Source organism: Catharus ustulatus, chromosome 2 (genome assembly GCF_009819885.2).
Source record: "Catharus ustulatus isolate bCatUst1 chromosome 2, bCatUst1.pri.v2, whole genome shotgun sequence".
Lineage (NCBI taxonomy): Eukaryota > Metazoa > Chordata > Aves > Passeriformes > Turdidae > Catharus > Catharus ustulatus.
This window is the reverse complement of record NC_046222.1, coordinates 761,326-785,396: the sequence shown is the minus strand read 5'-3', so window position 1 is coordinate 785,396 and position 24,071 is coordinate 761,326. Positions and strand designations below refer to the sequence as shown.

At 46.0% G+C, this 24,071-nt stretch overlaps 1 protein-coding gene across 2 annotated transcripts in view; it reads left to right on the top strand.

Moving 5' to 3' along the window:
* Positions 1-10,726: 10,726 nt before the first annotated feature.
* Positions 10,727-24,071, top strand: part of SCAF4 (SR-related CTD associated factor 4) — a 29,356-nt gene continuing 16,011 nt past the window's right edge. For both annotated transcript variants that reach the window (XM_033052264.2, XM_033052262.1), the window contains exons 1-6: positions 10,727-10,808; positions 18,038-18,121; positions 18,701-18,745; positions 19,198-19,359; positions 21,306-21,441; positions 23,640-23,779. In XM_033052264.2, coding sequence (XP_032908155.1) covers positions 10,779-10,808; positions 18,038-18,121; positions 18,701-18,745; positions 19,198-19,359; positions 21,306-21,441; positions 23,640-23,779 — 597 coding nt within the window. In that variant the 5' untranslated portion in view covers positions 10,727-10,778. The remainder of the gene's footprint in view (positions 10,809-18,037; positions 18,122-18,700; positions 18,746-19,197; positions 19,360-21,305; positions 21,442-23,639; positions 23,780-24,071) is intronic.

Here is a 24,071-nt window from a genome sequence, read left to right as displayed (position 1 = left end):
ACTGCCCCACCGACCTTCCCCGGGGATGGAGAAGGAATGAGTGGAATGAGTACACTGCCATTGTCACCGGGCGGCCCCAGGGGTGGGAGAGGAGACGGAGCCGGCGAAGCCACCCCGCTCCGAGTTTGCGACGGTCAGCGGTGCTCTGCCCTCCTCTCTGTCGGTCAGGGATGCTGGCCACCTTCCACTCGTGCTGAGGGAGATCTGATCCAGTTAATTCACTGAAATGCTTCATAAGGATTTTAACCTCCGACTAGTCTTCAGCTATATCAGCCAGAAAGTCGCGAAGAGCCCCTATCTGTCTTTAAGCATAATTCACATTTTTAAGTTTTGCCTGCGTGCTTGTGTTAAGGAATAGTTTGGAATGTGAAAGGAACCACCCTAAAAGATGTGAGTTGTGTCAGCAAAACCTGTTGAGGGGCAGCTGTGCCTGGCACCAGCCGACCTAGAGCTCCCATCCCATCCCTGTATCCCATCCCTGTATCCCTGTATCCCTGTATCCCTGTATCCCTGTATCCCTGTATCCCTGTATCCCTGTATCCCATCCCTGTATCCCTGTATCCCTGTATCCCTGTATCCCATCCCATCCCAAACTTTGACTCCCACCGCTTGCCTGGGAGCACCACCCAGCTCCAGTCGCTGCTGCTAGAGGAGTCTCCCTGCACGGCTCTTGGGATTTTGGTTGGCAGGGGTGCTGATGAGCCATGTGCTCCTTCCACACCACTTTTTCCTGCCATCACCGCTTTGTTCACACTCCCCAGAGCTGAGCAATGCCCCGCTTTCCCCACAGTCTCCTTGCAGGGGGAAGAAAGTGCCTGCTGGGAAGAGGGGGAGAGGGAGATCTGCAGGGCAGATCATCAGCAAGAAGAACCGTGCAGAATCACCCTGCAGCCTTCTGGAGCTCAGCTGGCCACATTCCACCATCTGAATCTCTCACTGACCTCTCCAAAACATGTTCCCAGTGGCTAAATACACTCTCAGGGCTGGGAACCCTGGAGCTGGCTCCACACCACCATGCTCCGTTGAAATTGATGTTTTCAGATGAAATTTCAAACAAAACAGAAATCCAGCACTGTCCCAGTAGGCAGAAACTGGAGAAGGGTAAGCTTCAAAGCCCATAAATTATAGTTTGGGTTGAAAATATGCACTCATTGCATGTACTGGGTACATTTACAAGCATTGCAGCATACGGCCACCTAAAGCAAGAGTCTGCACGTCCTCTGACCTAACGCTGTCCTGGGGGAGGTTTGGTGCCCTGTGGGAAGGTGTAGGGATAGGTGATGGTTCTGTGGCACAGTTTCCCTGGTCAGCATGACAAATGTGGGGGTTTTAAGCGTTGCTGCATGGGAACAAAGCGGGGAAAAGGGGGTAAAAAAGCTGTACTTTTACATTGGGACACTGAAAAGTACAGCTTGCTTCCCAGCTGGGAAGAGGACACATCCTGTCTTATTTAATGTATGGCTGTGCTAAGAGGGTTTGGAGCTAGGCTAAAGGAATATCCCTTCAGAGGGACAGGCAGGCAGAGCTGGGTGCCTTTGTTTGGGCTCCACTAACAGGAACGTGGTTTCACCACTTGGACGACTAAACAGATGTTAACGGTGTGTTTTCCAGCCAAACACCTGAAAAGCAGCCTCTTTTAAAAATAAAACTGGTGAGAAATGTCCATTGCAGCAAACACGAGGAGAGCTCTGAAAGAACCCAGTGAATATTTTTTTTTTAATTGCCTCGACTGGAGGACTTAATGAGTTGACAGTATCCTTTTACCAGGCGAGACTGCTGCCTTCTCATGATTCCCATCCTGTCCAGCTGTGCCCATCAGGGTGCAGTCTGGATGAAAAGGGGATCAAAGGCTGCATTCATTTCTGTCCATACTTTAATTTAAATTTAACACCAGCGTGCTCTATTTTGAGCTTCAGACTTTCTAGGTAATCACATTTTCTGATTAACTGTTGAAATTACTAATGAATTAAAGGCAGTAGTCTGTCTTCAGGTTGCAAAAGCTGTAACAACAAGCTACTAAAAACAATATAGATCTTGATTTATACCCACGAAAGGAAAGAAATTCAGAGTTACCCTGACAGTATTGTCCTTTGCCATCTCCAGCCTTTTAAAATACTGCAGTAAAATGAATTATTGGCTTGTGGACTGGGAGTTTTACAGCCACGAGGGAGGCTGAGGCCCCTGGGCCAAATCCCCAGGGTTGAGTACTACCTGGGCTGAATCCTTAGGAGGAACTTGTAATTGTGCTGCAGGAGGGCACCGAGTACATTCTGTCCTGGTCACATTAAACGTGGTAACTCAACATTTCCCTGCCACATCAGCAGGGCTTTTGCAGCCAGTGGTTAACTGCTGACTTCAGTCAGGTCACAGGAGATAGCCTGACTTAGTGCTGATAGGCTAAAAAAAGAGAAAGTCATTATTGCTTATGCTTTCCTGGGTATCTCATCCTGCTTTAAAATAATTGGGGATTTTGGAAGCTTTTGGTTTGAGTTTTTTTTGGGGGTTCATTTCGACAGCTGACTCATTTTATTTGGGGTTCAGATATTACAGATTAAATGGGTTTGATTTAATAGAGATTTTTGGAAGTGAGAATACACTTGTTCTTAGATAATTTTTAAGGGGTTTATGGTGTTTGAATCCCTGAGTTCAGGCAGAGAAGAACCTGTATTTACTGGCACTGCCACAAGAACAGGAAGGAGCAGGGACAGCAGTGGGGAAGAGAACCCTCTCCATATGCCAGGGATGTCCAGGATCAGCTGAGGACGTTGTGATTCTGTGCCTGTGACGAGGGAGAGGGACCTTCCTAAACTCAGGATGGAGAATGAATGTATTTCACTTTTCCATGGCTGGAGGAGCCTGCACCTGAGCATTCATCAGCTTAAAACTTGTCTTTGGACATATGTTGTCCTCAAAAATATTCAGAACACAGTTATATATACATGTATGTATATATATACAAATTTACCTGAGGAAGCACTGAACTATTTGATGACTTTCACAGAAATGGGGCAGTGGGGTGATCTGGCACTGCCCCTCCAAAAGCTCTGCTAGACCTGTGCTCCCAGAAAAATCTCCAGTTTGCTCTCTGCAGCTCCTGTCCTGCAGCTCTCCACAGCCACCACATAAACCGAGCACTTGGAGGTACCACAAAGCAAATGGAATTTAATATCAAAGGGACTAGCAGGGGGCTGCTGTGTTGGTGCTGTTATTCTTTTTCACATTCCATTAATTAAGAAGTTCAGTTTTGGAATTTCAATTAAACTGCTGTGAAGCCCTCCTTGCAGCAGCACACTGTTGTGTCATTTAGCGCCTTGGATTTAAGTTTTCATTTACATGTAAGGGAACACAAGAGGGTTGTGTGGGAAGTGCTCTGTGTTTTCAAAAAGCTGCTAGGTATCAGTGATGGATGAGATATGAAGAACAAGGAGACCAGAGCGCTGTGAATCCCTGGATTTAGTGTATCCTGCAGGAGAAGGGGTGAGGTGTGGGGAATGCTGACAGAGCCCCTGCAGTGGCCTCCTTGGGCCAGTCCTGGTGTTCCTGTGCTCTCAGAGCCATTTCAGTGCATGGTGAGGATAGAGATGGGGTTGAAATGAAGCTCCAAACACTCCTGCCAGTGCCATCCCACGGTGACAATTCGGAACCAAGATGCCCTCAAAATGTACGGTTGTATCTCCTTACTCTCCTCCTTTTTCTTGGCAACAGGTCAGAGAATATCCCAGAGCTTCAGGGCACAGTCCAGGACTGGCTGTGTGCTTGCATCTCCAGTAAGGGATGGGGTTTTTTCTCAGTCAGATATTCAAATGCTGCCTTGCAAAAAATATTCCAAACACCTTGTTAAAATGTGACCAGAGCAGTGATTCCCTCCTGAACAAAGACCTCCATGTTCTGTTTAAGCACGAGATAATTTTGGGTGGCTGAATGAACTGCTGGAAAACAGCAAAATAATCAGATTAAAAATCTTCAAATCACTGCAGTCTCGTCCCAAGCTATGAAAATTCATCTCAGTGCTTCACAGCTGAAAACATTCATTTTCCAAGCGTCCCCTTTGTGTCCAGAGCACACTTGCTACGTGGTGATTGCAAGGCTCATTTACAAATCACAGGTACCTTGCTGCAGTCAGGGCTCTGGATGCACCTTCCCGAGCTATGGAAACCACATCAAAGATTCAGGGCTGGCAAACCCAGTTATGAAGTGTGCAGTTTTTTACAGGTGAGTACTCTGGCATGTGTTCAGGACCTGAAACATTTCTGAAGTGATACCGAGCTTAAAATAAATAGATTCCATTTTAAATTATGGATCCCTGTGAGGGTGGGGAGGCCCTGGCCCTGAGGGTGCCCAGAGGAGCTGTGGATGCCCAATGCCTGGAAGTGTCCAAAGTCCCTACAGCACAGTCACCAAAATCAGAGGGGTTTATTTATTGCAATAACTTTATTTGTTGTAAAACGCCCAGAGGGCGAAACGGTTTTGTTTAGTTTGTTTAACAGCCTGGACAGATAGCCATGGTTTAAAAACCAGCTCCATCCCAGGACACCGCTCATCCCACACAGACTCCCGTGGGATGAGTTATCCATGAGTTATCCCGAGGCTCCCTGCCAGAGCCCAGGCAAACATCTGAGCACGCAGATGGGCTCTGCACTGTGCCCCGGGGTCAGTGGATGTGGCTGCAGGAGGCCACTGGGAGAAGAAAATTCCTGAGCTGAGGATGTTTCACAGGGAAAGCAGCGCTTACACTCTCCAGATGTTCCAGTTCAGGGCGTGTCAGCAAAAGCTCTCTGGCTGCTCTCAGCTGTCAAGATAGCGCCCAGAGGAGAGGAACAGCAAATTCCTGGGGCAGCCTCTGCTGGCTCACTGCTCCAGAGTGGGGGGCTTGGGTTCACAGCCCCAGAGCCTGCATGGGAGCCCACACCTGGAAACAAACAGAATGCTGTGCGTTCCACAAGGAAACTCTGCTGTTTCGGTTTTCCTCCCCAAACCTGGGGCTACACTTTACAGAGCCTCCCCACTTTGCATTGCACCGTGTTCCAGCCCAGAAAATGTTCCCTTTCCACACAGCTACACACCCCCCTCAAATCCCTGCTCCTGGCTTGGGGGCAGCTCCTCCAGAGGCTGCCCTCCAGGTTTCTCTCCAGGTTATTTTTCATTCCTTGCTTATTTTTCAGTCTCAGGAGAGTTATCCACAAGCTCAAGCCCCCCCATCACATTGGTTCAAGGAACACAAAGCAGGAGGAGCTCTGGGACCATTTGTCCATGACTCCAACTTCCCCCTTCAGCAGAAAAGGAAAAAAAAAGTTGGTGAAATATTATTTCCCATGAGATTTTGTTGATCCTTCTCCTACTGGTGCCCTGAGTACAGAGATGGGTTTGTTGCCCCCAGATTCCACTGTGGCTGCTGCAGACACTTGGGCTCTGATCCCAGGGGCTCCAGGAGGGGAATTGCTTCAAACACTCAGGGGGAGAGAGGTTCCAGTCAGCACATCCTTGTAAATCCTTCAGTGGAAAACTGGAAGACAGTTCCTGAATGATCCAGATAAAATTTTTGAATATTTTACTGACAGACTTTCTAGAATAAAAGAAGGGAAAAAAAAAAAAACCAAACACAGATAAAAACACAGTTCTGGGTTTGCATACTTGCACGAGCACAGAATCACCCGCAGACGTGTTTGAATATCAGGTTGATTGTTACAAAACCCAGTGGGTTATTCATTCCTGCACCTGTTTCTGTAGCAAGCACATTCTCCCTCGAATCAGCACTGATCCACCTGGCTGATGAACACTAAGTACCGTGAAATATTTGGCAGGGGAGAGGAATTACTCATGTAGCTCTGGCTTTGACAGCACTTTCAGACCCTGCTATTGCCTGTCTGCTCCGAAGTGGCCAACAGAGATAACGTGACTCAGGCACTGGGCGGGCCGTCCTGCCTATCAAAAATAACATCTCAGTCCACAAAAAATGGATTTTTCTTCTTGCTTTCCCTTGAGGAAAGAAGAAAAAAGGAAGAAAAAAGCTTGCTAAATATCCAAGTATCCTGCACTCCTGGAAAACTGCACCTCCACAAATCAAGGAGTTGGTAAACCAAAGAAAATTCAGGAAAGCGCTCTGAGAGTGAAAAAAAGATTTAAATAATCAACTTTCCAGTGGAGGAACTTGGTCCTTTTTAAGCCTAGCAAAGGGAGGGGGCTCCTGCTCCCAGTCTGTGTGCCTGAGTACGAGCACAGGCTCGCAGACAAGGCTATAATGAGATCCAGGGCTTGGGAGCTGAATCCAGACAAATTCAGGCTATAAAACAAGACACATATTTTTAACAGTGAGGGTAATTAACCAGCACAGCAACCCAGCGAGGCATTATGGCAAAGTCTCCTTCTTTGGAAATGTTTAAATCAGACTCAGATGTGTTCTGTGCTGTGCTCCAGGCAGGAAGGAGCCTGGTGCTGGGTGTCAGGCAGGAAGGTGGCCCAGGGGACCACAGTGGCCCATCTGGCAGGATGAACCAGCAGTTATTCTGCTGGAACCAACCAGATCCTGCAGGGAGAATCAAGGCAAAGCTTTGCCATCTGAACTGGGAGTTTTTGGGACAGAGAGAGTGGGAAGTTCCAGAAAGCATACAGGGCAGAGGCACTGACTTTTGTTCAATCAACTGATAGAGTCTGCTCAGCTCTCACGAGCTCATCTGGAGCCTTTTCCATTTCTATCTGCTCATCTAGCAATGTTTTATCTCCTGCCAAAGCCAGCTCCACTTGTCATGGAAGGTGATTGAAGGAGCAGTCACAAGCTTGGCATTAGGAAGTGCAAAGGGACAGAGAGGCAGATCACAAAGGAGAGGAAGCTGAAGAACATGGGAGGGTGAAGGACAAATGGGACAAAGTTGATTTATGGGATGAATCCAGGGATGCATTTAAATGCCCAGGGATTAGGTATTTATGTGACTGCAGGATTTTGCCTCTCAGTTATGATGCAAGCACTCCTTTAGTCTGTCCCCTAATATACATTAATACAGGATAAGATACAAGACAGGTGAGAAAAGTGGATGTGAACCTTAAAACAAATAAAGTAGGTTTTAAGCAGAGCAAAGCCACACAAAAGTAAATTTAAAGCGTAATATTTAAAATCAGTCCATTTTTTACAAAAGTTTATTTTTAGAAGTAACCCTGGTAACATCACAGGATGATTTTTAGATGTGTGAGCATTACTAACTGAAACATTTGGACAATCAATAGCCAAGGTTTTATCCAATCAAATAACCAATAACAACATAAATAAATTAGTCATCTCCTTACCAGATTAAGGCCTCGTTTCCCCAAAACACAAAAATGTGTACAAAAAGCATAATTACATGAGCTTCATCTTCTAAATATTCTAAATAAAATGCTAAGAGACCTCAGGGTCACTCCAAGCAGAATACACATCTTCTCAGCCCATGCCAAATGTGCCTCACTGCCAGTTGGCTGCTTTCCAAATAGTTTAATATCAAAAATACAGAAAAGCTTTAAGAATCTTCTCAAAATATTGGCAGTAATTCCTTCTGAAGAATGTCCCAATCCCTACATTGAGTAAAATATCTAAAAAAAAGATCTTATTTACAAGCATGTGCATTCAACATTAATGCATTTCCAGCTGTACTTGTATACTTAGAGCAAGGTATTTTTCCTAGAATTCACTCTAGGCTTGCCCATATTTTTCTAATATGACCCATATTTGTGGATATAGAGGAATTACAGGAAAACAGAACACAGAAATGTATGTATTGGGGAAAACAAACAAACACGAACATTAAAATCTGGGAAAAGCCAAATGGCCTCCCTGCTTCCAGGAGATGAGTTTGGAATTAGAGTCCTTCAAACACCCCCCCTTTTTCCAGTACTCCAGTGTTTTGGAGGAGCACACGAACCAACACACCCATCCCACAACTTGCTTCCTCTCTCTAAGAGAAGATCCGCACACGCACGCACAGGAATGTTTATTTTGGCAGGGCTTGTTTTATTAATTATTTACATTTGAAATGATGGGATTTCTACCTTGCCAAAACAAAACAAAAAACCCAAAAAACAAACAAAAAACCCCCCAAAAAACCCAAAACAAAACAAAACAAAAAAAAACCCCCACAAACCACAACCAGAGCAAATGAAGCATGACCTGTGCAGGACCAAAGGGCACATGGGTCTCCCATTCCTACAGCCATCCAGAGGGTTCCTAAAAGAGAATTCCATGGAAGCAGGCACTCTCACTGGCCACAGCCAGCCCTCCCTGCCTCTCCTGTTATCCTCCCTCTTTTCTCAGCTCCTGGACTTTTATCTCCTGCCAGCCAGTGGGTAAGTGTTTGACGCTGGCACACAATCAACACCAGAGGTGTTTTCCAACTGCTTTCCCTTCCCAGACTCCAGTGTTCAGACCTTTGGATTGCTTAGGAACTTAGCATTAGGGACTTTCTCTCCAGGATCTGAAGGGAGGACACAGGGAATGGCTTCCCATTGCCAGAGGGAAGGTTTAGATTGGATACTAGGAAGAAATCCTTCCCTGTGCACAGGGCGCCCAGAGAAGCTGTGGCTGCCCCTGGATCCCTGGAAGTGTCCAGGGCCAGGCTGGACATTGGGGCTTGGAGCACCTGGGACAGTGGAAGCTGTCCCTGCCTATAGCAGGAATGGGACTGGATGGGTTTTAAAGGTCCCTTCCCACCCAGGCCGTTCCACAATTTGGATGGAGTTTTGTATGGCTTAATTCAGTCCTGAATCACAAAAATGATCATCCTCTGCAAGAATCCTTCTGCACACAATGTGGAAAACAATCTGCTCAGTGGCCATGGTGCAGTCTGTGTGTGTGGGGGTGTGTTTATATATATGTGTGTATATATAAAATGATGTTTTTACTAAGAAACTGAAACAGGTTTTTGTGTCCTCGCACTCGGTTTTCTGACTGAAAAGAACGCCGGCTGGGGAATTTTGGATGCAAGCAGGGCTGACTGCTTTTGTTGAGAGCAAAGCAAAAGGTCTGAAAGTGAATCCTGAAATAAACCAGTGATAAAAACTGGTGCAGGAAAGATGGCTGTGGGCAGAGGCAGGTGAAAGGACAGGAGGTGACAAAGGGCAGTGACCTTGGGGAGTTCAGAGCTCCGTCCCTTCCCCTCCAGATCTGGCTACAGGGATCTTGCTGTGACAAGACCAGTTCAGGATAATGGCTGGCCCTGATGTTTCGTGAAGTTTTACCAGGATAAAAAGGTTCTCATTGGGGTGGCTCGTCCCAAGTGGGTTATGCTGGAGAAGAGAACAACACAAGCTCGGTGAAGGGTATAAACACCATAATTTGGGGAGGAAGAGCAGGTAGAAATATACAAAACCAGAAGTGATAAAGCCTTTTTCAGTGGAAAATAATCTTTATATCAGACCTCAACATCTCAGAGCAAAGTGCTGGAAGCTGCCTTTAGATTACTTTTTATTTAAAAACAAACAACCCCCCACCAACACCCAGGAATTTTGTTTGATGACCGTCCTCTGAATTCAGGGACACGTCAGATCCTTGGTACTGAGCAAGGAAACAGAGTTCTTTTGTGAAGCAACAAGTTCCTGGACTTTGTTCTTGAATCTGCGCCCCTCATGTGCTACGAGATCAAAGTGATCTTTTATCCTGTGAATTCACACTGGCCCAGGATATTTGCTGACACTCCTCAGACACGGTTTCAGGGAGAGCAAATCGTGTTTCCCTGGTTTTCCCCTCTTAGTGCGGACATCGGGGCCATCTCCTGGCGGCTGCAGGCACTGGCGGAGCAGCAGTAGACTGAAGAGAGAAAAAATAAAAATAAATTAAAAAAAAAAAAAATCAGGGTGTGAAGCCCGTCAGGATTATTTGCTCAATACCCGGAAAGTTTAATAGAAGCCGCAAGTCAGGACTTGGTCAGTGCTTCTCCAGAGCACCAAGGAAAACTCTTACCAACTTTGACCTAAGAATTGTCTCTTCCATAGGAATTCATTTTACTCCCTCAAATCCAATCCAACTGGATTTTTTTTTTTTAACCAGTGTATTGCAAACCCAAAAATTCTTACAAGTTAATCAGTCACGCATTCCTTCTCAGGCTTAAACACTCCGTGTTTACATCCCACAGAAAAGCACTGACAGGACCCGGAATTTTGTTGGACTCGTTTTATTGGACCCACTGAGCTGCCCTGAACCCCTTCTTCCGAACCGAGCTCAGCCGAACCGAACCGAGACTGGCCGAACACACGAGCTCAGCCGAACACACGAGCTCAGCCGAGCCGAGCCGAGCTCAGCCGAGCCGAGCCGGGCTCAGCCGAGCCGAGCCGGGCTCAGCCGAGCCGAGCCCGGCCGCACCACAGCAGCTGCGGCGTGCTCTGAAGGGCCGAACCGCGGCGTGTGCGCGGCGTGTCGGGACAGCGGTGCTGTCCTAGGGGCTGGGGCAGTGTCGGTGGCAGTGACAGCGGCTGAGGGCCGGACATTGCCTCCGCCGCCATTGTCCCCCCCCCGCCACAGCGGGGCAGGCGCTGACATGGCGCTGGCGCGCGCGCGGCACGCAGCGGTCACGTGGTGCCGCCATCGCTCCCGCCCAACCTCTCGCGTGGGCCGGGAGGAGGCCCGGCCGATCCCGGCGTGCACCGCGCCTCCCCCCCCCCCGCCCGTCGCGCGGTCGGCCCGGGCCGCGCGCTGCCCGCGAGCCCCGCCATGGCCGCCGCCATCATGGCCGCGCCCTGAGGGCACCGACCGGCCCTGCCGCGCCGCCCGCCCGCACCGCCCGCCGCCTTCCCGCCGCCTCCCGCCGCTCAGCGCCGACATGGAGGCCGTGAACGCCTTCAACCAAGAGGTGGGAGCCGGGGGGCGGGCGGCGAAGCGCGGGCCGCGGCGCGGGGGGGGACACACGGCGGCCGCCATCGCGTCCCCCAGCTCCTCGCGCTTCCGGCCGGGCCCGGCCCCACCGCCTGCGGCCTGCGCCAGGAGCGCCGGCCCGGGCCTGCCGCCGGGCGAGGAGCGGTGCTCCGGGGGAAAATGGAGGCGAGCGCGGCCGGGCCGTTCAGCGGCTGCTCCGCGAGGCCCCGCGCGGGCCGGGCCGGGCCGGGCCTGCGCGGGGGGAGGCGTTGCAGGGACCTTTGGGCCTCCCCGCAGCCTCCGTCCTCTCCCTGCTCCCCTCGCTTTCGTCCTGGCAGCGCCGGAGAGCGGGATCGGCGGGTCCTGGGCCGGATCGCTGCTCGCAGGGGTTTCCAGGCGGGCTCGCTGTCACGCGGAGCCCCGGCCCTGTGTGTTGTTCGGGGGCCGGGGAAGCCGCGTTTCGGGACTTGTGTTTCCCGGTAGTGGCTTGGCCAGAAAGCCGCGGTGCGAGGCGGCGGCACGGGCAGAGGCTGCAGAGGGAGGGGGCTCATCCCTGTGTGGGAACCGCGCCTGGGATGGGTCGTTCCCTGTTCTGGGGACAGGACAGGTTGGAAAGCGTTTACTCGCCTTTCATACCGCACAGAAGGTCCTTCCCTGTTTTCTTCTGGTTTTGGAGTTTTTTATTTTTTTTATTTCTTAGTCAACTGAGAGGAGTTGGAAGCAAAGCGGACCGTGGTTGTTTTTTGCATAGTATATAGCAAGTCAGTTTCAGCCTCTGCTGTATAAAGTTTTTGACACGTGACTGGAATATGATTGTTAATTACTGTTAGTTACACTTCTGCTTCAGTTGGACACCGTGGCTTTGCAGACGCTCCATGGACAGAAAGTCAGTTAAAGCTGAGCCAGAGCCTGTTCCCAGATTGGTGTTGGAGGCTGGGTGGCTGTGCCTGCCTGTTGAACGGAAACAGGAGAAACAGCAGCTGCTCCCGTGTGGTGGACTCAGGCTGTCTAAGGCTCACTCTCTGCAAGGGATTGTCATACACACACACCTGAGAATGTCCTCATCCTTACCAGAACTGTGCAAGTGCAAAGGGAAAAGTTCCTGTTAATGGTTTGTTTGTTTACCAGTGTTTTTGGGGGTTTTTGAACCAGTGGGATGGCAGGGTGCCAAGTCACCTTCCCAAAATAATAAAACAGCACACGTGGGCCATTTTCAGTGTTGATGGAAAGAGAGAGCAGCAATATTCTTAATTACCTGCCTCAATATGAGCCGTGGTCCTGGCAGTGCACTGCTGTTTGACAAACCTGAATGGTGCCTGTCAAACAATAACCCCACTGCTTGTGCTGAACGGTGACTGCAGAGCAAAAGTGGTATTTCTGGGGATCCCATGACTAATCTGTGCCTTGGAAACAGACATGTTGGGATCTGTACCTCTTCCTCTCCCGTGTAGGAATGGTGGGATGCTTTGCTTCCGTGCAGTTGGAAATACTGAGTGAAATCCTGAGAGTTGGGTTTCACTTGGATCTCAGTTCTGGGGGAGGGAAGTGTACTTGCTAAAATCCCTGTTCTGCAGTCCTTTGTACGGCTGAGTGCTCCCGTAGAGCTAGTGGTGTGTGAAGCAGCACATGGATAACTTCAGGGGCTGTGTGGTTCCTGCCCTGCTCCCTCTCAGGACCTGTGTTTGTGCTCGTGTGCAGGGCATAAAGTCCAGTTCTCAGACTGATCCCTTCCCTTTTCCGCCTGTGTTGCCTGGGGCTGTGCAGGCAGGGCAGCACGGGCTGGTGTGAAATGTGAGGAGGGTCAGATTTACGGGCAGGTATTGTTCATTTCTGGGCTTTCTCAGGGAGAGAGCGCTCGTACCAAAGGTCTGGGTGGTGTTCCCAGAGTGCTGGGGGTAGCAGGGGCTGCTCAGCCTGGGAGGGCTCGGCTGTGAGGCCTTCAGGGGTGCCACTCCCAGGTCACTGAAAGATTTGAATTCTTTGGCTGGGACGGGAGCAGCTTCAGCAGTGAAGATGGGGCAGCTACAGAGTACCCCACAGGCTGGGAATGGCTGCACTTGCTGGCTGTGCAGTGCCACTGTAGCCAGGGAATTGCGGTTTTACTCCAGCTGCAGTTTGGTGCTGCACTCACTGTGTGTGCTAGAGGTGGTGATTCTCTGCTGGCCTTGCTTCCCTGGAGGTGGCACCTGCTAGCTCTTTGCCACTCTGCCTGAAAGAGGAGATGCCACTGACTCCCTCGAGTGGTCCCATCGTTTGGGGGTTTTGGGTGGGTTTGGTGTTTGTGGCGATTCCTGGGATGGTGGGAGGCCCGAGTTCAAAGCGTGGCTGTAAACCTGGTGTCCTCTGACCTGTGGAGCTGGGGTCCCCTCTTGGCAGAAGACCTTGGGGAGGGAGAGGAGTGAGTTTGGCAAGGGGTGGGAACTCCTGGATTGTGTAATTCCATCGTGTTGGGTTGTGTGCCATTCCCAATGCTGTTCTTTGGACCTGCATTTTGAATGCAACTTTGCCAGTAAATGTCCTCTTCCAAGTGCTCATGTTTCTACAGGAGCAAGCAGGGTTTTTTACTGGCTGCCTTTTTTTAACCCAGCTGTAGTCTGAGCAGGTGCTGCCAGCTGAATAGGTGGGATTTGACAGGTCTGTAGTGGAATGTATTTTCTCTGAGGAGTTTACTTTCACAAGTTAGAATTCATGTGCTGTTAGGTGTATGTGTTATGTTACAGTAATGGCACAGTATAAATAAATCACAAAAGGTAACTGGGGACAGAACTTTTTGTGGTTTTAAGAAAACAAGCAAACATATTTCTTAAAAAAAAAATAAAATAAAATCACACCCGCAAAACAAAAGCAAACAAAAAACCCCTACCAAACCCACAGATCTGCCGTATAAATCCTCGGCATGTTTTAGTTTAGGAGATGTCTGTCTTTTACTTTCATCTGGACAACTTGAGGGATAGTTTACTGGTTATAAAAGTTAGAAATGAATATTTTTTTTCACAATCTTGCTGCTTTCCTGTTTTGTAATCTCTTATTTGTGTTGAGTAATGCATATCACTCGCTGAGCGATGTGTCTCAGTTAATGTGTACCCCTGAAACAATTGATACCCCACCTAGATGAGCCTGGAGACAAACAGATGGGAGGTCCTGAGGCTGTTTATTTCAGCTGCACGTTCCTTCTGTGCTGTTTGTCCATCCCGAGGGCACTGGGCAGTTGAAGTTTGGATCCAGTGCGGCTGTTTTCTGCCAATGGTGAGACTTCATTTTACCCGTTCTGTGACAGCCTTCCCCTCCATCCTGAGGAACTATAAATAGAGGTTAGCAGGATATCCTTCCCAGCGGTTCTCCAGCAGTTACTGGAGCTCAGGATCCCCAGTGAGTCTCCATGTGCACGGAAAAGGAGAAGGACACAAGTGCCAGCATCTGGCTGGAGTCTCTTCTCTGCCCTGAACTTGTTTCCAGGAGTATTGGAAGCTGTGGCATTCTGGTGGAGATTCCTGGTAGGAGAAGTAGTGAGACAAGCAGCTTTCCAGGAGATGTGCTGGACAAAGAGCTCTGCCCTGATCCTGAAAGCTGTGTTTCCAGAGCACATGAGTAGAAAACAAAACTCTATTCTGTGCGCTTGCATGATGTCATTTTCGTATGAGTATCTTTTGTGAAGATGTTTCTCCCCAGTGATTCAGGATTTGTGAATGGTCTTTCTAGGCCACAGAAGTAGCTTAGTTCATGAAGTTCTATTTAGCTTCATTGCCTTGGGGTCATATCTGGTCAAATTCAAATCTCACTTTATTTTCCAAAGAATGCAGCCTGTCAGCTCTGGATTTTATGGTGATCTCTTACCTTCGGCAGCACCTAATAGTTGCTGTGCTTCCCAGCTGGTGGTCAGGCATTTAAAACTTGCATTGATCTGCTGAGATACAGCTTAGCAACAGATCCTTCTCCTTCCCTTAAGGAAGAACGGGGACCTGAAGAGGAAAGGAAGCAGTGACTTTTATAGGGGAAGGAAAATGGATAGAGCTGGCAATTCCTTTTAGAGACCTGGTCAAGCATTAACAATAAAGGTTTTTTGTTAACAAAATAGTGCAATATCTGCGCTTGTTGGTCGTGTCCTCCACCATCCCTTTGTTTCTGTACAGGAACAGGTAGCTGCAGTTATGTCTGGGTCAGGTGGTTTCTAAATTCATTAATAAAATGCATTCCAAAACACAGTGAATGAATGTACAGAGTGCTGACTGTGCATGGAGCCTGTTTGGGAAAGGGTTGTTGGACACCTTAGGCATGTTGGAATGGTTGAGGGCGTGTTGGACGGCTCTGGAAATTGGAGAAGGGGAGGTGTCCTGACAATGACCTGGGTGCTTGATACCCACTAATCACTAACCACTGTCTGGTTCTGTAGCTCCTGCTCCTCTCTGTGCAGCTGCTGCACTCCGGGGTTTGTTTAGTGAGTGTATAAAACAGGCTCATGGCTCTTCATTTGTAAATAAAGACACCTTTTTATGGCACAGACACTCGAGCAAGAGGGCAAAGCCAAGGAAGGCAGTTCAAGTCCTCAAAGGTACTTTTATTGTGTTACCTCACACTTAGACTTAAGATCATACATCAAACTGGGTAAATTTTAAAGTAGCAGTTCTTCCCTTTACTTCAAAACTCCCTGGTTCTCAGGTTTCTGTGTAAACTAAACCATCAAAGGGCATTAATTATAGAATGAGAGAAATTAATAATTTGCTGTTCTAAAGAGTGAGAAGTAAAGGCCATCAGCACCCTGTTCCTTGTGCCATTACTGGCCCCTCTGCCTTTTGCATCCCTGGCTTTATAGATACTTTACCGTGTACTTCTGTCCTGATGGAAAAAGCACCCGGAAATATTCTCAAATATTTTGTATTGTGGCTTGAGTTTAATACTCTTGAACACCTCTACTTCTTTTGTATCAACATCCTGTAAACATGCAGTTAGGGGCAGTAAGAGCAGAAAGTCGTTTCTAGCAGGTCACAGGCTCCTGTTGTGAGGCAGGACTTGGGAAACCTCTCAAGCTGTAAATTTGCTTTGCCTTTGTTACATACATATTTTTTTTTTTTGTAAATAGGGTGTAAGTTTTTGTGTCCAAGTTGTTCCTTGAGCTAATCACGGTGTCCTTTGAGAAACTGGATGTATTATTGTGAAACAGCCCTCTAGAAATAGTGGTTGGGTGACTTTTTGTGTATTGGTTTGGGAAATGTATGTGAAAGAAGATCCAGGTCTAATTGAATGAATGCAGCTGGAAGTACCTGGGTGTCTTCTGAGCAGCTCCCCTTCCCAACAGGGAGAAGCCACAAGGAACAAGGAAGGGAGCTGAATTTTAGCTGTACCCATCTCTAAACCACGGTGTTGACACATGTAACTGATACCGAAGATTATATAAAAATTTGCTGTAAATAGTTATTTGGTGTTCTAAGATCTTAGATAAGGAGCAAAATTCTGAGGTAAAATTCCAAGAGGTGGTGTGAGGGGGTGAAAAGAGAAGGATAGATAGATAGATAGATAGATAGATAGATAGATAGATAGATAGATAGATAGATATGCACACTCATGTATATGTGCCTTCATTTTCCCTGGCAGTTTATTTGTCCTTGGATTTTTATTTTTTTCTTTATTTTCCCCAGTCGCTATGTCCTGCTTGGGATACTTTTAAGACATTTGTTTTTATTTTTTTGTTGCACTCATTTCTTGTCACTGCTCTGAGCACTCCCAATTTCCTTGGGGTCTCTCCTTGTGTTCCTGAAATACAAATGCCAAACCAGTGTTTCCACACCAGCTCCTTTGTTCTTTTGCTGTGGGACTGGATCCTTTCCTGGAGGACCAGTTGCTTCTTCATGGGTAAAGGAGGGGATATGGAGTGCCTGTTACAATGCTGGCTCTTTTTCTTCCTCCCCCATCTCAGTTTTTGAGCCTTCTGGTGGTTTAGTTGTGGGTGTTGGGGTTTGGATTTTCCCCCCCTTTTCGTTACCTCTTAAAACAGATTTTCCTGGGTTTTAATAATAGCACTGACTTTGTTCATCAAGACACTCTGCACTTATTCTAAAGCACTTAAGTCTAAATTGAAAACAAGGTTTTTACAGAAAACCCACATCAGCTCACAGACCCCTCTCTCCTTCTGTCTTTTATCTGGAAGGTTTATTTTTTTTGTCCATACTGTGATTTCTCAGCAAGCAGTGATGTTAGCTGAAGTGTCTCTTACAGCTGAAATGGCTTTAAAACCCCAAAGTTCTGGCACAAGAACTTGCATTTTGTGGGGATGAATAATGAAAAGTCATGGTCTTGTGTTGGTGTTGGAAAAGACGTGTGGCTGCCACTGTCTGGAAGGACAGTTTTTCTTCTTTCCTATGAGAAAGTAAATAACCTTGTTGTCCTGCTCTTGGTGTTTCCTAGGTGTAGGGCTTCCTTTTGTACAGCCAAAAGCCCTGTTTGCACTTCCCTTGTCTTTGAGTGTGTGACCAATTTTTTTATCTCCTTCACTGATTTTTTTTTTTTTTTCCTTAACTGAGACAGTGGATAAATCTGTGTAAGTTGGTCACTTCACTAATATCTTGGAACTTTAATTAATAAAATAAGAGACAGAGTTTTAAATGACATCTTACTTTCCATTACACTGACAAATGAAGACACTTTGATTCTCTTACTTTGCTTTGTGGCAAATAATTGATGACTTTTTTACTCACATTCACGGACTCAATTTTTTCTTTATGATAAAGACAAAAATGAAATTATATAACACAAACCAGTTTTTTCTGTGATTTGTGAAGAACATTTCAAGGTAAAAACAATTGTGTGTATGTTCAGCTTTCTTTGTCCAGCTCTGGTTTCCCTCAGTTTCTGGAATGTGAAGCTAATGCTTATTTTCAGTTATGGCCAGTGTCACCTATAAAGATGACACATAACTTCTGTATACTTCATATTAATCTCTATGGACTTAATAAAATATCTATAACTTCTGCAAATGTGCTCCTTGAGGAGTGAGCTTTTCCCCTGGGAGCCATGTGGAGGGTAAGGCAGCCAAGTCTGCAGAGCAGCTGAAGCAGTTCTTGTTAGCAATAACCTGGTAAATGCAGATTTCTCTTGGGTTTGTAAAACAGCCAGCTCTCCCAGGCCCATACACAGTGTGGGATGACAGTAATCAAGTCACCCACCTGAAATGTTGTTTTTTGCTTAATTGCTGAGCTTCAGAATACATTTTTAATGTTTGTTTTCTCTGTTTAGCTCTTCTCACTGATGGAGATGAAACCTCCTATTTCCCGAGCAAAGATGATTCTCATCACAAAAGCTGCCATTAAAGCTATTAAGGTAAAGTACAACCAAACAAAGATGAAACTGTAACAGCAGCAATGTTTTATTATTTCACTTGTAAATAAATACTCAGGATTTCCCAATCTCAGCTTTGGGGATAGTTTATTCTAGTTGCTGTCAAAGCTGTTGTCTAGAAACAAGTGGGTGGTGAATATCATCCCTTGGTTTTGGACTAGGAGCAAAATGCCAGCTTGGATTTTTTTGAGTCGTTGCTTTTTCATGCTACACCCACTAGAGTGTTGTGATTTTTGTGTAATAAAGCTAAATATTGCAGGATGCAACTGCACCTTAACATGTGAAACCAGTGTGGATTGCAGAGAAAGTAAATGCAGAAAGCTTTCACTAATACTTGGTAAGCTCTGTGCCTTGTGTGCACACTGATACACTTCTGGCTTGGGTCTGGGTTCCCCCCATGGAATATTTTTCTCAGTTTGGGAACATCCTGCTTTTTAGAAAGTGACTACAATGTTCTGTAGCCTTTCCAAAATGGTAGTAAGCACAAAGAGTTAAAATGCTTCTAAAATGATGTGCCACTGCTGAGGAGATGAGAAATTAATGGATGTATTTGTTTTTCAGCTCTACAAGCATGTTGTCCAGATTGTGGAGAAGTTTATTAAAAAGGTAAAAAGTTAAAAACAATTTATTGATAAAATTACCTGCATACTTTGCTAGATGTTGCTAATAATGCTAGTAAATAATTAGAAAGGCTTCTGTTACTTAGGGATTGAGGGAGGAAATTCTGGTTTGTTAGGACTTTGTCTACATAAGCTCCATGTTGTAGTTTTCCATAATACATTAAGGAGGGGAGGAAAGAAGTAAATGGAGAGATTTCCCATCTTCCCCACGCAGCAGCTGGGGAGGAACCTGGAGGTGCTGAGCTTCAAATGAGTTGTCGCTAAGACAATACATAATTCCAGAGAATGCAATGTTCATGCTTACCGGGGCATGAAGAACAACAGGTTGGAATGCAGAGCTGTGCTTGAGCCCCGGAGCAGGTTTGCTGTGAGGCTCTGAGGGGGATGTTACCTCATGGAGCCCCTGCCTGATGCAGAATCTGTGTGTGCTGTTCACAGTGCAAGCCAGAGTACAAAGTGCCGGGCTTGTACGTCATCGACTCCATCGTTCGGCAGTCCCGGCACCAGTTCGGAACAGACAAGGACGTTTTTGGGCCCAGGTTCTCGAAGAATATTACTGCCACATTCCAGTATTTGTATCTGTGTCCATCTGAAGACAAGGTAGGACGAGCACTTGGGGTTTTGCTGTCCATTTGCTTGGTGCTTGCCTCCTGTGGCAGCAGTTTGGGGGATTCAGTCTGACCCTGGTAGTGACTGTTGCTGAGAAGGATTATCAAAGGTGACAGCTGAATGCAAATTCAAGTCAAGAGATGTATTTTGCCTGACCTCACCTCACCTCATCAGTTTTGTTTTGCCTATGCAGACACTTCAGCAGTGTGTGTTAGTGTGCCAAAAGTCCTTACTGAGGCTCCTTCAGAACTTCCTTTGGAAGTGTCTGCCACAACAAGAAAGCATTGCAGGAGAAGCTTTGGTTTTGTAATCAGAGACTGTTCTGCTCAGAAATGTTTTCTAAGAAAATCATCATGTTCTGCTCAGAAATGTTTTCTAAGAAAATCATCATGTTGATTTCTTCAGTCTTTTTCAGTCCCTTGCTTGAATTCTGTTGGTGCTCTCCACTGCCAAGGCTGGTCTAAGGCCTCATTTTTCTTAGTTCTGCTGTACTTTTTAGTAGAACAGAGGCTCAGAAACTGCTGTGAATTCCTGATGATCCAGAGAAGATGGTTTTTGTGACCTATGTCAGAACAGTTTTGAGATTCCCAAGAAGAACGTGTTTTAAAAGTTGCCAGTTGGTTTCTCGAAAATCATCTACTGCCTTTCTCTTTTTGAGAGTGAAATACTCCTCTTCTACCTGACTCCCTCCCTAACTCTCTAAATAAGCTTTTGAAAGGCTTGGATGCTCTGTAGTTTTCTAATGTGGAGCATTTAGACCTTCAGGCATTGAATCTGATATTTGGGAGCCCTTGAGTTGTGGGTGATATCTGAAGAGGATAATGCTACCTTTGGTTTTTTATAAAACAGCCTTTCTGTAAAATCAATATGCGACTGAAAATGAGAGTATTACATTTGCCCGTTTTTTGCCTTTGTATAGTTTTCATGTTTTCTGGAGAGATGGAATACCTAAAGCAAAAATATGCTGCTGTTTTAAAGTTAACTGTTTTTCAGACCAAAATGTTACTTAAAAATTTCGGGTTTCTGTCATGGACAGTATTTTAGCAAACATTTAGTAAAATTCTTTATTCACTTAGAGGTGGATTTACATGGGTGTATATAACTGAGTCACAGTGAAAGAACAGAACCAATTCATTTGAACTGAAAGGTACTTAAAGCTTGTATGTGTGCAGGTGAATGACTAAATCTGCAGAAAAGACAGCAACACAATGTGTGTTCTGCCTTCTACCTGCTTGTTCCAGCTCAAGCAGCACAACTACAGAGACATTTTTGTTTGAATGCTGGGCTAAAGAAGGAAAGGCCAATTTCCAGCTTGTTCCTGGAAGCTGCATTGTTCTTCACGTCAAAAAAAAAAAAAAAAAAAGAAATGTGCTTAAAATAACAGCTGACAGTCAGAGATTCTAAATTAATCCTTCTGCAGTGATCAGTGAGGATGTTTCCCACTTGCTTTCCTCATCTTTTGGATAGTGATGGAGACGTAGTTTCTGGTCTCAACATAGGATTGGTGGGGTTAGGAATAATGCCAAGCAAGGAACCCTCCATATGACTTATAGGTGTTGTGGTAGCATTTTCTGGTCTAACTACCAGCTCATCTTCCTCTTCTCCTTTTTGTCACCTGGGTTGGTTGTCTCATCCCTTTGTCACCACTTGTGTAGACATGGGGCTGAAATGATGTCCTGGACTGTACATCACACCTGGATTTCTGACTGGCCAGAGGAGTTTTAAGGAAATGTCACAGATTGCTTTGACAGTAAAATTAGTTGGCAGTTTTTATCTTTGCCAGTTCAAAGATGTTGCTGCCCTGTCATGACACAGGGTTTGTGAAATTGGTGTGATTATGTCACGTACTGTTCAAACCTTCTCTGCATACAGAAGATAAAATGGTGGCTTAAGAAGGCTGGAGTCAGCATTGGTGCTTCCTTTTTTTGTTTCTACAGAGTAAAATAGTTCGTGTCCTGAACCTCTGGCAGAAAAATGGAGTATTTAAAATTGAAATCATCCAGCCTCTCTTGGATATGGCAGCAGGAACCAGTGCCACTGCACCCATTGCAGAGAATGCTACTAACAATGAAGGTAGGAATGACATTTTAACTTCTGCTCTCAAAGGGCAAATGGCAACAGCACAAAGTGCCTGCTCTTAGTTCCAGCAGTGACATAGCAATAAAATCGGCTTTGTCACAACGAGCAGCCAAACTCATTTTAAGTAAGTGCTGGTACTGTACTTCAGAAATTATCAGCATGTGAATACTGACTTGGGAAATACATTATATGTTTTTCATGTATATATGCACGTTACATATATATGTGCACACTTACAGGTGACTTCAGCATGCTCTTTTAAACAGATACTATTTTTTCTTTTGCTTTGAAATATTTTTATATGATTTCTCAATTTTATAATTCCGATGTCACTTTTTAATTCCAGAATCTGGGTAAGTCTTAGATGCTAAAGAGCTTCATCTTCCTTTAAGTCAGTTCAGTAGCTGAAAGCAGCAGCTGTCAGTGTCTCAGTGCAGCCCTGAAAGTCTTGGACTGGTGTTTTACATCCAGGTTCTCAAAGAGAACATTTGTGCCTGGGATTTTGCACGGGCTGCTGGCTGAGAAGCACTGACCTGCAGAGCACAGCAGTGCCAGCCTGCCTACAGTGCCTGCACTGACCTATTTAGTGCCACAGCAAAGCTGGGAGTGAGGTTGCAGGGAATATGCATTCCACAATTCCCTCTTTCTCCAGAGAGCTGCTTTTTGGCTCTGCACTCCGTGTTTCACACTGAGCTTTGGTAACCTTATTTACTGTGCTCGTGGAGTACGACTGGGAAAATGAAACGGAGGGAGTGAGCTATGGTGAGGGACAGCAAAACAGTGAAATCATCTCCAGCTGGGTTCAGGGAAGTGCATCCCATTAAAGGTTTTATAAACCTGGCAGGGTCAGGGAATGCCTTGGCTGTAGAGTTGCATTTTAGGATAGGTGAGGGGCACTGCCTGTCCAGCTCTATCTCTCCTCAGTAGTGGGGAACAGAGTGGCTGCCTTCTGCAAGAGATTTTCAGTGAAGTTGCTCAGATGTACCAGAGGGGGTAATTTGGCCCTGCAATAAATATGCTAATGAATAATAGTAAATATATTAATGCATTATGTGAAGTAGAGTCTGTTTCTCCCATAGAGAGAAATGCAAATTTTCTCCCTTGAGCAAGCAGATATCCTGAATATATACAGGAAATAATTTGGGAGTTACTTTATATTTAAAAACAAGACATACCTTTTTGCTTTATTTTAATGTTGCATTTCACTTCTGGGAAAGTATTATTCAACACATTTGCCTGTGCTTGCTGCCTGTCAACACTGGAGTTATTTGAACTGCAAACAGAGGAATGGCTTTAAAGGAGTTGCTATTGCAAGGCAAACATGTTTGCTTAGAGTTTCAAACTAAATATTTCTATCTGTGGATTTTTTTTAACTCACTCCTGGTACAGCTTTATTATGTCTATTAAAACAGATCTGCTGAAGAATAGTTACTCACAGTATGTAGGAATTGATGGGATTATTGCTAATTTATTTGGTACTGGCAAGATGTTTATTTAGAAAGGTGTTGTAATGTGGGGCAAAGAGAATGAGAACACCAATATCATGTCTTAAATTGTGATCTCAGTTTCAGCAAAGCTTAGTGGAAATGGGAGTCTTTTCCTGGAAAAATGAGTAAATGTCATTTTCTTGGTGGGAGGATTTATCCATCAGCTGCAGGTGTGGCTTGGGCACCTGCAAAAGGGACATGTGAACAAACTTTATCAAAGAAAACTGCCTGGGAAGTAATCCTTAAAAACCTTCAATTATTGCCCGACTTCTCTGCAAAAGTTCAGTTACTGGTGGAAAATATTGAGATAAACTGAGCTGCTCTTGCAGTGAGCCATGAGATGGTTGATTTGCATCATTCACCCAGAAGGATGTGCCCAGGTCTGTGGAAACAGAACCACCACGATCAGGGTATTGAAGCTCATTGCCTAATGCTGTTTGAGTGAGAGCTTTCCTAAACCTGCCCAGCTACAAACCTGGAACTGGAGCTAAAATTCTATGTTTTTCCATGAATTTACTGCCTTAGTGCATCCCAAGCACAGGTGTGAGCAGCGACCGGAGCAGTTCATGGCAGAATGTGCAGAATGTGCAGCTGGGGTGGTGTAAAAAGGCCTTTTGGGTTAAGTGGGGCTGTAGGCAGCAGACACTTTTTGTGGGGAACGTTGTGGAGTCACAGAGCCCTTCCTGTGTTCCTGCACACCCTCAGGTTCACCGCCCCCTCCGGCCAAGGTTCCCTCGGAGCCCCCGCAAGTGACCGCGAACTCCGTGCCCAGCGTGCCACAGCTGCCCAGCTCCGATGCCTTTGCAGCTGTAGCCCAGCTGTTCCAGACAACACAGGGACAACAGGTAACCTACTCTCTGATTCCCTTCCACTTCAGCTCCTGTCTGAAATGAGGGGGAAAATTGATAGTCTGGATTTGAAGCAAAAGAGCTTCCCAAAGGTCTTCAGTGGAAAACTTGCAGAAACAGGAGTATTTAAATTCTTCCATCCAATAATTTTAATATTTGAGGATACTCAGTTTTATGTTCCTAAATAATTAGTTATGAATTGATGCAGTAACAGGGTTTCCAGAACAGGTTGGATATCTCAAAGAAAATGAGGAATTTTATTGTTCAGTCCACTTAAATGCTTGCTGTG